We start from the raw sequence: 17,314 nt of genomic DNA, 5'->3' as shown, positions 1-17,314 counted from the left end.
AGGCACATTCAACAGGGAAATCTCATAGATAAGAGGCCAACCAAAGTCAATTAAATTGCAAACATCAATTTATTTCCCTCTGAATCATATTCATAAAATGCAAACTTAGGGGCTGACTACGATGGCAGGCGGACTTCAGTACCACCGCCATCGAATCGGGGAATGGGACCGCTGGCCTTCAAGGTGGAGGCCCCACGATAGGCATTACAATGCGACTGCCACTACGGTGTTTGCAGTGCCTATCTTTTACATTGCAGCAGGTGCTGCTGGCTGCATCATCCGCCGCAAAGTAAAAAAAAAAGGAACATGTTAAATATATCGGTGCCTGCCACATGGTGTAGTGATATGTTGTGGGGCATCATTGATGCCCCCCAGGACCCATGTCTGAGGGCCAGGGGTAAAGGGGCCTGCTACGGGCCCCCAATGTCCCTTTCGCCAGCATTTCCAATGCAGGTGAACCGCCATTGATAAGCTGGCGGGTAAGGGACATCGTAATCCCTGCTGCGGTGCATGGTAGGCACCACCAGCATTGTAGGAACCACGAGCCCCTCCACCACACCGGCGGGCTCAAGAAGCCCGTCGGGTGCGTGGTGGTTGGTCTTTCCGACCGCCAGGTAACCACCCGCCATTGTAATATGGCGGGCTGTGATGCAGTCACCAATGTCGGTGGGACCGCCACCGACGGGGTGACGTGGCGGTCCCACTGCCATTATAATCACCCCCTAAGTTTGGTGTGCATGCAAATCCTACATTGCCAACCCCTGGCAAGTTGCACTGCTAGTGCTGGAAAAAGGCCAATGGAGGTACCAATGGGTGAGGTGGACAGGCCTCAAGGGTCTTGTGACCTCAGTGACAGATTCACTGTCGATCTAGGATGTGCTTCTTCATATGCCTGCCCGCAAGACTGGAAGTGAACTGCAGTATGGATTGTGGTGGACAGGTCCACCTGCGGGTGCTAAGACACCTGGGCTTCTAAGGTCTATCGGGCCTTCTAAGGTGTAGCATCGGAATAAGCTCTGTCAGGAGAGTGGTATGGTGAACTGGTCATGAAGGTCTGAACATGGTTCTCCAGTTCCAAATTCAGCAGCTCTGGCCAGAGTGCCACATTCTCTCCCACACTGAACACCATACTGCCCCACTGAGAGAAACTCGCACTGCCTTCAGCACAACTCAATTGTGCTGCGACTAAATTCAAATTATGCACTAGACAACAGTAAAATGCTGCCTGAAAAACAATGAATAACACCCTGGAAAAAGCAAGCACTCATAGGGAATGCAAGAATAAGCAAAGCATGTGAACTGTAATCAGAAAAAAACATGGTTACCTTAACGGTTTTAAACTCATTATTCAGAAATCAGTAAGTGATTTTGCCTGAAAAGTTCAAGACATGGCTACAGGACCAGGAAAGGACCCCTTTCAATGTCCATTGCTTATATCCTTTCAAAATGTATGCAGTTTGGTTTAAAAAAGACCACATCCCCAAACACAGAGCCGCATTTTATAAGCTAAAATAATTAAAAAGTTGAAAGCGATCATATTAAACGTTTCCACTCTACCCATCAACCAGGTATTGCAGTCCCTTTAGGAATGGCGCACTTACCCACCCTGGGAAAGCAATGTTGTTCAAATAAAGAAGATAAAAAGAAAGTAGCGCTTTCACTGGCAAACTCTGTAAAGTGGCGCTAATGTGTGTGGGTGTAAATAACAGTCTGGCCTGTCTGCTGTCCACTCTGTATTGCTTTATTTAGGTATTTAACTATTTTTTCTCTCCATTCCGAGGTTTTTCTTTTCAATGGAAAACAGTTAGAAAATGAGGACATTTACAGCCAAAGTGTTCAGCCTTTTTTGGATCAATTTCACAGGGGAACAAATAAAGAAAAGGAGAGGCAAGAGAGAGTACCTTAAGAGCTGCCTCTTGAAATCAGCACGTAAGCAGGAGCGAGACAGAGACAGAAAGAGATGGAGGAATAAAGAGAGGAGGGCAGCCGCCAGAGGCAGATCAGGAGTAGTGGACACGGTCCTTGCCATGAAGACAGCGTTTATTTTGTCTCTGTTCTCTGCCCTTCCCAGAACGGTTGAGCCTTCCTGCAGCATAACAAAAGGCAGAGGGCGGGTGGCCTCTGACTCCAGGCAGGTCAAGTGCAGGGCCATTAGGTAGCGCTTTCGCGTGCTAATGACCCTGTGATAACAGAAGGGAGAGGGAAATTCCTATGTCCCCTCGTCCCCCCCACCCTTGTCCCCCGTGTCCCCCCCACTCCAAAATCTGGGGGGGATATATCCCCCGCGTCCCCCACACTTCCTACGCCCATGCCGGCAGTCATGAATGGCAGCATGGCGAGTTATGGAAAAGACTAATTTGCTGGTTTTTTCTGCTTTTTAAAACAAATATTAGGAAATAGAAAGCCAGGAGACTTGTTCATAATGCACCTAGAAGGCGAGGGGTTCGGATGCTAACTCCAGTGACCCAGGTACCTGCTAGTAGGCAGCGAGACTCTTCCATTCGATGACACGTAGACAAGTACCAGCCAATCATATGCTTCTTAGCTGGTTTTTCACGAGACAGGGTTGAGGCTAAAGTGAGCCCACATCAGCAGACTTCGCTTCTTTACAAAATTATGGTACACTATCTCTGTATTACAATGACTGGAGCAAAGGGCGCCTGAGTTCTGAATGTCGTCAACTGTGCCATAGTGCCTCGAAAAGACAAAGAGAACTTACGGCACTGCACTAACAGGGGACGGAGAAACATTTGTCTTACATTTCTGAGAAGCCACCACATATTTACATCTGCTTTACCTACTGGCACTAAACACAGGAAAAAACCAAAGTGAAAAGTGTAGAAATGCTACTTAAAAAGAAAAAGGGAAGCAACGGGCGCGCACACTACCACCCACTAGGTTCCTCAAATGTCACGTCAGGCTTTTCCTGGTTACCCATGTCCTTAACCCACAACAAACTCACAAGTAAGGGCACGAAATTAACTGACTTACCCGCTCTTTTTCTGCTGTGTACTTTTAGGGCCGGATTACGAGTTGCTTATTAAATGCTGTCTTGTGCATAAACCCATGTTTACGCACAGGTTGAAATTACGAGTTGTTAGGTATTTAACACATCCAATAATTATCAGAGGCACTAAATAGCTCAACCTTCATTAAAGTTCAGCAGGTCAAAAGTCCCAAAATGTAACAGTGTTTACTGTATCATGCACCAAAATCCGAATGTTATTCCCAGACATTCGTAATAGGTGATATTTATCGCACTCAATAAGTAACAATACCACGGGGTCTGTTATTTATCAGGTTTAATAAATAGCATTCCAACACTTTTTTGGACCTTATCACACCCTCTAGTTAGCAAATGTCACTGGCATTTTCTTGCTGCCAGAGTGCATGTGGCAGGGGCAGACTGACCGTACCAGGCTTTCCCGGAGGCCGGAAGGGTGGCGGCTGGTTTTGCAGTGGTGCTGCCCCAGTAACAAAAGCGGCAAGCAAGCATAATCCACTCACATTCGTTTCCAGCCTACCGGAGCCAGCCAGTGCTTCCCACTTGCCCCCCAAACTTCACTTGTAGTGGTAAGGCTCGCTCACTAGGCGCCGTGTGGGGGCTGCTCCCACAAGATTACCAGGGCCGCTTTGGGTTCCCAGTCCGGCCCTGTGTGGATATGACCAGCTGTAGTGGTGTTATATCTGCCATTCCTTGGCTGACTTCTAAATGTGGCTACCGGTAGCGGTAATACCACCAAAGCTACTTCTGAATTTCTGTTCACATCAGACCTGCTAAGTCAGCACAATACCTTAATTGCTCTTTCCTTTTAATCTGGCCTCTTATTCCACAGCCACATCTCTGCTGAAATAGTGCATTTTTGGCCAGACAGTGTGATGCTGCAATCTTCATTTCCTTCTACAGTGGCGTCCGAATAGTTTCACCAAAATCAGAAGAGCGTGAGAAAGTGGTAGTACACTTCCTATGACCCTTCTAATTACAACACAGGAAGTGACATCACCCAACCTTGTACCATGAATTGGCCCATCACGTTATAGCCATGAGGAGGGCCTTTAACTAGTGAGTGGGGCTTTAATGGCCAATATTGCAATAAGTGGAAGGGCTATTATGCTATGAGAACATTCCACCCACGAAGGCAGGTGGTCTTCTTCAATTAAACAGACAAACGCAAAAACAAACGTGGGTTGAGCACAGCATCCTCTTTATACGTCTAATTTTCTTGTGGTTTGTTCACTTCTGCAGTAATTGTGGATATCTGACCAGTCAGGAAGTTAAGGGTGCACGGACAGGTCTTTCAGGTGATGCTTCTGCCTCCCTGTTCTGCTCCAGGTGTACCACTTCAATAAATCATAAGGCTAAACCATCCCAAAATAAAATTAAAGCCCACTGCCATGGGCTATATCAGTTGTTAAAGGCCCTCTCGTCAAGTGGCCATCCTGAACCGTGGGTGAGTGCTTACTACATGAGGCTGCACCTTTACCAGCCGGAATAGCTCATGACAGAAGCAATATAATGCTATAACTGATAACATCAAAAGGATAATAAGAATGATTGCCCCGAAGGCCTACGGCAGCCATTTTGGCCCTCTGCCACTCCGTTGTCTTCAAAAGAGCGAAGAGTTGAGGCCGCAGCAGAATGTTAATCAATAGTTATTGATAAAATGCAATCAGAGATTGGTCAAATAACAAGGGTAACAGAGTATTCTTCGAGGGTTGGGATCAGCTACATAGGAATGTTGATAACATAACTCCTCTGGCCTCATTGTGGATTGAGGGGAAGGAAGTGGAGGGGTCCCTGGGTCAGAAGTTCTTATGATGCCCCTCAGCACAGGAAGCTAATGGACAGCAGCAGGTCGTCATTTACGAGAGTTTCACTTCAGGTGGCCAGGACCTGTGTGGTGCTGAGGGCCAGGGCTACTGTGCCCGCAATACCATTACCACAAGTTCTCCAAACCCCGTTTTCGGTTGTCCAAGACACTTATAGATACCAAATGTTTATTTCAGCTTCGATTAACAGAGTGGATAAATTCTCTTGCAAACATGAAATTAATCATTAAAAAGGTCTTCTTTCAGAAATTATAAATGCTGGGCAGTGTAAAAATTGCCCACATAATACCGAAAAATGGCCGCATCTTACCCCAAACAAAGAGTGAGAACAACTGGTGACTTTTACTGCAACATGTAAAACGGACCATATTGTCTTTGCACGAGTATTACTTAAACAGTGTACAAAGAAATGGAAACTGTTTACGCAGTCATATCTGAACCTAGGTGTAAACAAGCATTGACATAGCCAATAGGTCTCGCCTTTGGGACCTTATAAGTGTTTAGCCATGCAACAGTTGCATAGCTAAAAAGCGTGACCTATTGGCTATGCAAAGTGGCCGCGAAAGTGAAAGTGATCGCGATCAAACATCAAAGCGGCCGTGCGGCCGCAAAAGTGAAAGTAATCGCGGTAAAGCGCGGCGTGCGCGCCCACACACATGCACTGTAGCTCCAGACTGGCCTGGTAGCACTTTTTGGAGCCCTCTCAATAAGTCTCGTCAAACCAGCGCATGCGCTGGGTCAGGCGAGACCTAAAAAGGGTACAAGTCATTTATACAGGCATTGCGGATTACAGGCGTTAAGAGAAATGCAGCGCCTTGAGGCAATGCTGACCATTGGGGTTACCTGCAGAGCCTTTATGCTGGCATCGTTAGCCACTGCTATTTAAAGAAACGCAGACCCAGGGCTTCAAGTGGGCCGGGTACTGCCAGTGCTCAGCACCAGCAGTTCTAAAAAGCAGGTGCTGAGACGGGTCCCTATCGGGCTCTCCATTTTTGCCCTCACCCTCAAGATGAAAAAAAAAACGTAACTCTGCAATAGTACCACCCTTCACTGCTCTTGATGTAACTTCAAAGAGACTTGTTATAGTACTTTCACAGTCTCATCATTTCAGAACGGAGGCATTTTCAATATTCTATACAACGAAGCTATAGTTGTTGCTTATTTATCATATGCAATTAACAACCATTGGCAAAGCCAATAGCCCTAGCTTGTTGTAAGTGTAATGTTACCTTTTGTAATACATATCTGGATGTAATGACAGAAGCAGCAAAATACCAGTTGGGCGGCACACTATGCTAAGCACAGATTTTTAGCTTACTTTTTAAGCCACGCCCTAATTACATCGGCCACGCCCCTTTGAGAGCCCTCATACAGTTTTTCATCCCACTTAAATCCCTGCGCAGACCGTTTACTCAGGCATTGCTGATCGCTAGTATAAAACTAAACGCAGACCAATTTTATGCAGAAACTACAGATCACAGCCACGACAAGAAATCCAGACCCTGCAGGCCGGCCTTTAATGAGCAAGATATTAAGAGCCTTTCTCAAAGCATTGCTCACCACTGGTGTCAAAAGTAATACCGACCCCCTTTACGCGGGCCTTGGTGATCCGTGGTGATGGCCTGTGCTAGTTTGGACATGTAGTTGTTTCTCCTGGTGGCCAATGTGGCACACAAGTGTCTGGTGTGTTTAGCTCCACACAGGGGCATAAGGCAAACCGTTTTCACAGTTGTCAAGGCGTCAGTAAATGAAAATGCAGTCCTTAAGGGGGAGTGCGTGGGTTGTGTATTTGGGGGTGGTGAGGTGAAAGGGCTACAAGGAAGAACATTTAGGAGAGAGTGAAAAAAGGGTGATAGAGAGGAAAGAGATAAGGAGTAAGATATGCAGATTGAGGAGACGTGGAGAGAAAAAGAGCACAAATGTCTAACAGAGTGAACGTACATACAGAGGGATGGAGACCCTCTGCAGACCCCCTAACAGGAAGCAGTCATATTTAATTCAGTCTCAAAATTTTAAAACAAAATCATTGTTGTTTTTCATTTATCTTAAACAGCTTACAACCATTACCATTGACAAAGCCAATAGTCCTGGATGGTTTTAGGTTTATGTCAGTTGGTGTGTTATATATCTGGATGCAGTAACAGAAAGGATCGCGAGAAACCAAACTGCTGCTTGGGTGGCCCACTATGGGAATCACAGAAATCTACTTTCCTTGTTTAAGCCACTCCACTAATTACGTGGGCCAACTTGCTTTTAGAGACCCCCTCACTTTTTTCACCCCCTTAAAGCCCTGGAGCTCCACCATGAGCACACTGTGCACAAAGCATTGGAGCCACGCCCCGTCTTCTGGTGAGGCGGCATCTCCCTTTAAACCCATAACTTTTTAACTTTTGAGAGTGAACCTGTGTGGTTGTGCTTTAACGCGTGTCGTGGACTGTTCAAGGGATATGCACATGGTCCTGAAACTCTGTGGTCTCCTTGTTGGGGAAGTCACGCAAATCTAACCTCCATCATTTCCAGGGCCACTGGAATTATGAGATTCTGCGCCCATGGTTTGTTTTTGTATAATTATGCTAAACTTTCATCTGCTGCATAATCTGCAGATTTAACAGCATTTTATTTTAGCTCAAGTGAATTAAATGTTACTAAAAACAAAGCAACATGTGTTCGCACACACTGGAAGGCCCCGAGCAAAGGTTAACCAGTCATCTTTCAGTTGCTTCATTCTGCATGTGGTCGTTAAATTACTAATAATGAGGTGGAATATTTGCCACACAGAATTACCATGTGGAAAAATGACAAAAATAATTAAGTAATGCTATAGAAAAGTGTCACATTATGCTACACAATTTGCCTTTTCTTGCTACATAATTTAGTCAACCTTGCCACATAATTTGGTGCTCCCCTCCCGCATAATTCCAGTGGCCATGATAATATCCCTTGGCTGACGTCAGTGAGACCCCATTTCTAGAGCTGCCATCTGAGTAGAGCGCACCCCTCACCCTTCCATTAGGCACCACAGATGCCTGCCCCTTCCCAACACCCCGACTAATGTGTCTTTGACAGCCAATAGAAGGCACAGTGGGAATGAAAGTGCGTGGTGCATGATGGGAGGCCTGAAGTGTGGACAGAGACAAGGGAGGTGTTGCTGGATGCTTGGGCTGAAGGTGTGAGGACTCCAGGCATGAGCATGACGGCAATAATTACAGGGCCTCTAGGTAGGCATGTTTGTCATTACTTGTGCTGATGTGACATCACTCAGTGGCCTCCTATGTACACTTCTCTATGTCCCACCCCCTTCCTGATCCCAATCGGCAGCTAACAGAGAGCAGAGAAGGGAGGCGGTGATCAAAGCACGGTGACCGGACAGTGCTCTCCATCCAGTCTCCACGGGAGTGGGTGTGTCTGCAGCAAATGCAGAAAATAAGTCAAAATACAATATGTGGCTGCCGGCAGCACATGCTGTGCGCCCTCTTAAGAGGGCGGCCACATTAGTGCTGCATTTGAGCACATCCCCGCGCTCCACTAACTGGGACCCTTTATGGGAGTCCCCCTTGTCCGGCGCCTTAGCCGGGTCATTTCCGGCACTCAAGGGGCAGGTATTTATACCTGCCCCCACCCACTGGCCGTCCTCTTGGTCCCCTTGCTGGACAAGCTGTTCAGTCATGTTGGGGTTCTTGTCATGGTCTCCTGGTTCTCGCTGTTGATCCCCCACTGTTGTGTTGCGTGGTGCCCTTGAGCCAGGAGGCAGGGGCAGCAAAGACTTGCCCTTCTCTCAATTGCAGACATCGGGGCACCACACAAGAAAGCACCCCTGTAGGCAAGCAGTAGCAACGGGCGCCACCAGGAGGCAATATAAAACTGCCGCCCAAAGGGGGCCCCACAAGAAATCACCAACACCTGATGTTTCCTCCTGTTACAAGGCAATCTGGAGGCTGATTTACCCTCTTCAGGAGCACAATAGGGGTGCCCTATGCCAAACCCCAGGAGTCTTTACGGCAGGACCCTAGGTGAAAATGTCGGCGCCCCACCAGACCTTCGGGCAGTTGTAAGCCTGAGCAGCTAGGGGCTTGCCTTGCAACGCTACACCCCTAAAAAGGTGTGAGTAAAGTCATGGACTGGTGGTCCACGGTATTTAAGAGGGATAATCCCCACATAATGGTAGCACTAATTGCGTTGGCCACGGTGAGGTTTGGCTCATCATGCGGGCAGGGCAGCTTAGGTCGGTCACTGCTGCTTGCCCTTGGATCGCCCCCGTAAGTTAACCCACCGCATTGCCATACTTCATGTATGAAATAAACCGGCAGCAAAACTGTTTTCCAACTAAATTTGTGTGGCGTGATTATTTATTGCAGTGTGTACTAAGTAGCTTACTATGCTTCGGGGGAGGGTTGCTGATATTGCATTATGCGTTCGGGGTCTTCAAAACATCAGCCGAGCCTCAGCCTGCTAATTCCTTGACAGAGCCGAGCATGGGCTCCAGAACCCAAGAAGGCCAGGGCGGCAGCCAGAGTCATCTGTGGCTGTGCAAGATACTCACACTGCCCCTAAACTCATCGCGCTTCCTGTCCATCTGCTTCAAGCTCCTCGCGGTGCCAGGCTTCTCTCACTGTCCCCGTGCTCCTCACGCCGTCTGTTCATAGGCGCCAAGCGCCTCGCACTCCGTCCATCGCTGAGCAAGCTCCTCACACTGTACCGCAGCTCCTCACACTGCACCCTGGCTGGCTCCTCACACTGCACCCTGGCTGGCTCCTCACAGTGCACCCCAGCTCCTCACGCTGCACCCTGGCTGGCTCCTTACAGTGCACCCCAGCTCCTCACACTGCACCCCAGCTCCTCACACTGCACCCCAGCTCCTCATACTGTACCCCAGCTCCTCACACTGTACCCCAGCTCCTCACACTGCACCCTGGCTGGCTCCTCACACTGCACCCTGGCTGGCTCCTCACAGTGCACCCTGGCTGGCTCCTCACAGTGCACTCCAGCTCCTCACACTGCACCCTGGCTGGCTCCTTACAGTGCACCCCAGCTCCTCACACTGCACCCCAGCTCCTCACACTGTACCCCAGCTCCTCACACTGCACCCCAGCTCCTCACACTGCACCCCGGCTCCTCACACTGTATCCCAGCTCCTCACACTGTACCCCAGCTCCTCACACTGCAACCTAGCTCCTCACACTGCACCCTGGCTGGCTCCTCACAGTGACCCTGGCTGGCTCCTCACAGTGCACCCCAGCTCCTCACACTGCACCCCAGCTCCTCACACTGTACCCCAGCTCCTCACACTGCACCCCAGCTCCTCATACTGCACCCCAGCTCCTCACACTGTATCCTGGCTGGCTCCTCACAGTGCGTGGGCACCAGGTTTCTCGCATTCTCCATGCACGGCTGAGCAAGCTTTTCACACTCGGACCACTACTTCAAACTAGTCAGGCAATGCCATGACCCCTACACACTCTTTCCACGTGCCAACAAGCTCCCTAGACCTATAACAAGCTCTTACACTGTCTGCGAGCTCCCCACACTGTTCACGTGCGTCAAACTCCTCACGCCATTCGTCCACGCCTAACCTAGCTCCTCACTCTGCCCCAAGCCCCACACGCTATGTGCTGAATACCATGCATATTGTCCGTAAGTCTAAAGCTCCCGTCACATGTCTACATCTGAGCTAGCTTCTCACACCGTCGTCAAGCTCCCCTCACAGTCCGCGACACGTTTCTCACACTCGTCAATGCGCGTCAAACACCTCACACACAGCCAGGCGCGCAACACCCATTGGGCTCACCGGGCTTCAGCCCCCCCACCCCCCCATGTGTGTCAGCCCGGCTGAGACAGCCTCGCGGGCTGGCGTCCGTCTAATTGCAGCCGGACCCGAGTACTTCACAGGTCTTTAAAAGACCATTTACTCGTTAATGAGGCTTTTGTTGTGTTTTCACCCCTTCTTACAGCCACTCTGCCTATGGCTGGAAGACTTAGCCCCCCCGAAATCTCTTTCAGCCCCCCCCCCCCCCCAAGTTCCTCGCAGATTCACGAGACGCAGTTTCACACTTTTTTTTCACGTTGGACTACTACCAGTGTTTTCACAGCGAATGCAAACGGGTGGGAACTTGGGAAGAGGTGATTGGACCATGCCAGGCAGAGCGTCATGTAAGTCACCCCCTCCACACCTGCCGCGCGCCCTCCAAACATCCATGATACACAGACACGTTCACCCTGGAGGGAACTGTGAGGCCTGGTCGTCACTCTGCAGTTTAGAGGATGGTGGCCGAGGCCTGACTCTTTCTTTCCTCGGCAGAGCGGTGTTTGTTTCTCGACCTTCATTGCCGCTCTGCCTCTTTCCCCCGAGGCAGGGCTGCGAAGAATGTCGCAGTGTTCCCTCTCCGGCCGCTGGGATCACTTCTATCTCAAGTAACTGGCCTGACAAGTTTTGCGAAAACTGAAACCCGCAGAATTCACAAGAGCGAGCGCGGGGGTTGTGATGCACGCCTCTCCCACCCTCTACAACAAAGGGAGTAGCCAGACAATTTAAATAACCCCACTTTGAAATAAAACTGTTAGTGGCACCAATCATGCGAAGCAAGTGAGCCCAACCCTCCCTAGCAGAGCCGCCTTGTCCATCTATTCATCCTTTTGCCCTTTCATCCATCTTCTAATATCCGCTGTTTCCCCTTTATATCTTTCAACCATCATTCAATCTTTTCCTATTCTATTCTATCCATCTATTCATCCACTCTGCCATCCATCTGTCTGTCCATCCAGCCATCCATTCATCTAACCACGCTGCCATCCATCCTGCCATCTATCCACCCCGCCATCAATTCATCCATCCATCGATTCTCTATGCCTTCTATTCTGCCATCAGTTCATCCAACCATCCATTCTGCCATCTACCAATCCACCCATCATGCTTTCATCTACTCTGCCATCTACCCATCCATTTATCTATCCACTCTGCCATCAGTTCACTGGTCTTTTTACCCACTCATCATCCCTTTACTCTGCCGTCCTTTTACCTGTTCTTCCATCCCTTCACTACACCATCCTCTCACTTGCCCATCCACTCACTTAGCCACCCCTCAACCATCCCTTAACTATCCCATCATTTCACCTGTCCATCCACCTAGCTATTCACTCACCCATTCACCCACTCATCCATCTACCCATGTATTCATTCACCCACTCATCCATACATCATTTCACCCTTCCTTCCATTCACTATTCCTCCATCTTTCCCTCTTCTATTTACACATCTCTCGCTCTTTCTTCTTTTCTCCTGCTTACTCTTCTGTTGATTTGCATTTCTTTATAGCAGTTTTCATCAGCTTTGTCTGGTGAGTTGCAGACAGAAGAGGCCCATATAGAACCCCCCAGCTGAAGCTGCTAAAGCGGGGGTCCACGGCACCACTGCATACAACAGGCCCTCAAGAGTGGGCACAGGCCAAATACCAACGCTGACCAGTCTCAATTCCTCCTGATGCTTCTTTCTTCCACCACCCTACACTTCCTGTCTCTTTATCTCAATCTTGCAGGCAGTTTTTAATCCCTGCTTTCACGCTTTGTTCGTGTTTTCTTGTCTTTCTCTTCCTCATTCTTTCTCTCGTTGCTGCCTTTCTGTCTCTTGCTAAAAGTCTGAGGATGGAACATTTGTTATGAGCCAAAAAATGAGAACCGGTGACACAGGTAAGGCACTGACCACAGCGCATGCAAGCAAATGATGTATTTATTATAGAGTCAGGTTCTTTTAGAGAAGTTAAAGATGTGATGGGGAGAAATAAATTGTGAGCTCGTTGAAGTGGAGAGTGGGCAGCACATACGTCTTGTTTGCCATTTATGGGCCTTACCAAGACCTTAGTTAAGATTACAAAGAAGGCTAGAGTGTCTGTAACTCTGGATACTTTAGATATATTTACAGAGGTCCTAATGCACCAGCAGCTCCACCCACAGGGTCCACTCAGAGTCAGAGATTCCATGTTCTAGAGGGCCAGTTTGTCATGCGGCCCAAGTCTCTTCCATACATGAGAGGGGTGGTCTAGCTGTCAAATTTACCACCATTAGCTTGAGATTCCTGGCTTCCCCACCAGACTAAAACTGAGTGATTTCCGTGCAAAGCATTCTGCCTTGGCCTCAGATCTTTAATCTGCCTAAAAGAAGACTGTCCACACCAGGGCTTTAATTGGGATGCAAAAGAGGGCGGGGCAGAGTCTCTACAATGGGCGTGGCCTATGTAGTTAAGGGGGAGGCTTAAACTCACAAACTGATTTTTTTGTGATCCATATAGTGCGCCACACCAACGGTGTTTTGGTGCAAGATTAAGTAAAGCATGTGAAATACAAACAAGAGCTAAATCCCCGAAGGTCATTACTTTTTTTTTTTTTTTCTTCAATAAATGTTCAGAAATCGACCAGTGTTACTTGCCAGAAAAGTAATGAACATTAATATAGGGACCTGTTTCCATGTCTATTTGTATTTACTACCGGGTCTGAGAACCAAAGGGGTGCATCCCACTTAATGCCGTGGCCTACAACCAAGCGAGTACCAGTGCTAAAGAGTTATGTTAAAAAATGAATAAATATCTTCAACTTGTATGATACTACAGACATTTTTTGCTGCTTTCGATATTCGAATCCTACTCAGATCTGAGGGTGCAAGATGTTACCGTATGCATGCAGTAGACAGATGCACTTTTGTCATCACACTTGTGCCACAAGTCAAGTCCATCATTTAATTAGGTGAATAGCAATACAACTTGCAAGCTAGCCAAGGCTACCGTCATTTCGCTGCCTTTTTTTAAATTATGTATTTGTCTCACCTTCGAAATATTTCAACATTTCCTGCACACCTTCTTGATTTCAGCAAGAAGGTTTCTTCTCAAACGAGTCAAACATTACTATATAAAATGCTCCATATGGGGCAACGCGACATGCCAGATACTTTGCAAAAGATACCTAATTATTTTTAGATAATGATTGCTGTTTTTTGCATAAAATTGGAATGTTAATTTGTCCAGGTGGTGTTGATATCAGTTTACTGACGGGGAAACAGCTTTTGTCTATAAAAGGAAACAAAGCCCTTTCATTTTTAAATGATGTGAATGTTAGTCTTCCTCTTACATACATGTTTGCTCTGCCATTTACACGCATGCCAGTTTACATTACAGACGTTGTTTTCAAATCAGCAATTATTTCAAGAGAGAACACAAAGTTTAGGATAATGCCGAACAAGTTATGTCTTGAATTTTAAAGAGTCTTCTAGCAAAGTAGTCCATAAGAAATATAAGTGCACAATATTCTTCTCCAGTGATGTTTCATTATGGAAATAGTTGTGTCCAGGGACCCTACGTTGTCAACACAACGGAAACCCAAAACTAAAGACACCCATTAAACAGAATTGAGATGCAAAGAATAAAAGGGACAACTCTTTTGAAAAGCACTGTGTATATTACGGTAGCCTATTTTCTAATAAAGAGATTAGTCTGTATGAAATCTGCACAAGGCTAACTGAAATGGACTTGCTATTAAATAGGAGGATGACCCTCCAGAGTACTAGTGTAAGTTGGATAGTGAATTGGTCAGGAATAACATATTGCACAATTCAGGAGAACATAGGGGAGAGGATGTGACGTCACGGCCCGGAACTGCCGACTGTGGAGCTAGGGAACCAGGTTCAAATCTCCATGTCCGCTCAACGTCACGTGAGTCTGGGCCAATCACACTCTCCCCATGCAAAGAAAACATTGGGCGTCTCACTGAATTTATTTCACTGGTAGAGCTGCGTCTGAAGGCCCAGTTTAAATAAACTATATGTGGGGCAATGTATATAACTTCATTAGTATGGATTTTAATTGATGATGACTGTGATTATCAGGTTGTTGTACTAATTAAGGCATGATTTTAATATAATTTACACAATAAAATGTTTACCTACCTTATCATAGTAGCCCCGACAATGTTAAAGGTCAGCAAATTGTTTTTGGGCCTGTCATTGTGATCATGAACTCTGTATTTCACAGACAACCATGAAATATTTAGTATATTTCACGGTTCCCGATGATATATCAGTTTTTATATCACTGCATTTCATTTTGTAATGAAAGCGCCAAAACATGTAATATTGGAACACATTGAATCGTAGTCAGCTGAATCCCGTTCTGTAGAGCACTGTATGTATGGGTTTGTGTGCTGCAGAACTTTGCACTTTTTTATGATTTCTATAGAAAACATATATTATTAACAATATACTGGAGAGGTGCACATTGCCATACAAAGAACAGAGCAAAATGACAGGAAACGGTACGAATTGCGCAGCCCTCTGTGGAGGGTGAATTGAATTGTCAGAGTTTGATGACGGTTGAGTTTTGCTGCTAACTATGGCTGGCCATGTGAATGGAGTGTGATATCAATAGCCCCTAAAGGATGGAACATATGTAGCTACTTAGGACTAGGTAGCACTTGCTGTGCCAACGGGTTAAAGTCCTTACGCACAGCACGTATACACAGCAAGAGTGGTTTGTTGAATGAATACGAGGACGGATGGGGAAACACGTCTCGGCCGGCCAGGCAGCCTCCATATGGAATTCATCGGGTACCCGCGGTGGGTATGGCTACGGATCGGACGGGAAGATGGTCAACGGGATAGCTAAGTGATAGTCACGGTGCATGGGCAACGGGGTGAACCCCAGCAAGACATCGGGAGGATGGTCTGCTAGAGCTGCGGGGTGAACGGGGTAGTAGGCACAAGACAGGTGTAATAGTAGGGTTGGCCATATACCCAGAGTAGGCAGTCAGTCTAAAGCATATCATTCAGAGAGCCCGATGAAAGCTGGCTAGGGAGGTGTTAGGGAGAGTCAGAGAAAAGGCAGCCTCTGTTATCGCAGCCATGGGCACCTGCAGAGAATGAGTGCCTAGCAGCGCATTCGGGTACCAGTGCGCTAAGCTTTAATCTGAAAGGTGCAGGTTTAATGGACTTTCCCGAGAGCGCTGGTTCGGGCCAGCTCTGTGGAGATACATTCTTCATTAAAACAGTGTTAAGTAAACGCATAGCATGCCACAGGTGTTGGGAACACGGGTGCACACATGTCCGCCTGCCCAGAGAGATGGTAGAGTCTCCCCACACTACCACCGAGGGAGATGTATAGAAAGCACGAGCACGGCTGAAGAGAAAGGCTGCCCACAATCCACTACAAGTTAAAGTTCGTGAGCTCGAGTCCATACGTCACACGGGGTCACAACCCACGGAGTCTCCAGGCAGGGCCACGCTTCAGCGTGACCTCGGACGCCCGCCCACTCACCCCCGGGCCTCCGGCACGTGCCAGCGGAGCCCCACACCACGCTGCCCAGGGACAAGAGGGAGCTCTTACCGTCACAAGCAGCGGCACCGCCGGGCAGAGGCTGGCGAGGGCACGCGCCATCTGCGCATGGAGCCTTGTCCCAGGCGCTGCTTCCACGAGTCCGGGCGGCTGCTCTCCCCGCGCTGGCCTTCCCTGGTCCTCCCTGTCCCCCGGAGCTGTACAGGTGCTGCCTGGTCGCCGCCTCTCGCGCTCAGCTGAGCCGGCTGACTGTGGAGCGCAGCGTCGCCTCCGAGGGCCAGCCCCGCCGAGGGAGGACTTTAACCTTCCGTTTTTTTCATTCTTCTGCTTGGGTCACCTCCCAGAGCCTAAGAGGAAGTAAAAATGCAGAGCGAAACACACACGCACAATTAGGTCCTCACAAACAATCCAGCTCCACACGACTTAAGCAAACACTTTTTTTTTTTGCAAATACCACGTCTGCCTTCTGTCAATACACAACGAAGGGAAGTTCAACCCCAGCCGATCAGACGTGGCCTCAACTAAAGTTGTTTTCATTATTTTTAAAAACTGCATATTCATTAATGATTTTTCTAATTTCCTCATGTCGCTTCCTGAAGAACAGGTGGAACAAGGCGGGGCACAAAGGCATTCTTCTCCACCCTCTCCTCACACTCGAACAACCAAAACGAACAGGCTAGGTCTTCTGTTATGGCCCGAGCAGGCGTACCTGCAGACAGCTCGTTGGGTTGATGTGCCGGCTGCAGAGATCTGTATGTAAGCGTAGGTCACATATAGGACACCTCGGTGAATTCGTGCACTTGCTATAGGCGGAGTGCTTGTGTGTAATCCACAGGTCAGAGATTACAAACCCAATTATAGCTCAGCGAGTTTGCGCACCTGCTGCAGTTTGTGATAGTAATTATAGCTCGCTTGGTTGCCGCACCTGCTAAAAACATAACATTTGTTTCTTTCTGTACTCAATTGTGCTATTGGTGCTTTTTCATGGTTTATATTGGTGTCAGGTTTATAAATGCTTGTTAATAGCGCCATTGATAAATTGACTGCCCTACCGGAATTCGAACATGTAGTCAAACGGTCATCCACGGATCCCTTCAGCAGACACGAAATTCACCCAGAAGTGAGTAAAAGGTTCATGTTATTCGAAATAGCGCCTGAAACAGTGCGCCAACACATGGG

At 47.9% G+C, this 17,314-nt stretch overlaps 1 protein-coding gene across 2 annotated transcripts in view; it reads right to left on the bottom strand.

Moving 5' to 3' along the window:
- PTPRH (protein tyrosine phosphatase receptor type H) overlaps positions 1 to 16,439 on the bottom strand; it is a 517,583-nt gene extending 501,144 nt beyond the window's left edge. Inside the window, exon 1 of one of the 2 annotated variants that reach the window (XM_085616391.1) lies at positions 16,187 to 16,439. In XM_085616391.1, the coding sequence (XP_085472517.1) occupies positions 16,187 to 16,237 (51 nt within the window). In that variant the 5' untranslated portion in view covers positions 16,238 to 16,439. The remainder of the gene's footprint in view (positions 1 to 16,186) is intronic. The other variant, XM_085616390.1, reaches the window with a different exon arrangement.
- Positions 16,440 to 17,314: the final 875 nt, after the last annotated feature.

The sequence above is a fragment of the Triturus cristatus genome, chromosome 7 (genome assembly GCF_964204655.1).
Source record: "Triturus cristatus chromosome 7, aTriCri1.1, whole genome shotgun sequence".
Classification (NCBI taxonomy): domain Eukaryota; kingdom Metazoa; phylum Chordata; class Amphibia; order Caudata; family Salamandridae; genus Triturus; species Triturus cristatus.
The sequence above is the reverse complement of the archived record's forward strand: the minus strand, read 5'-3'. Positions and strand labels throughout refer to the sequence as shown.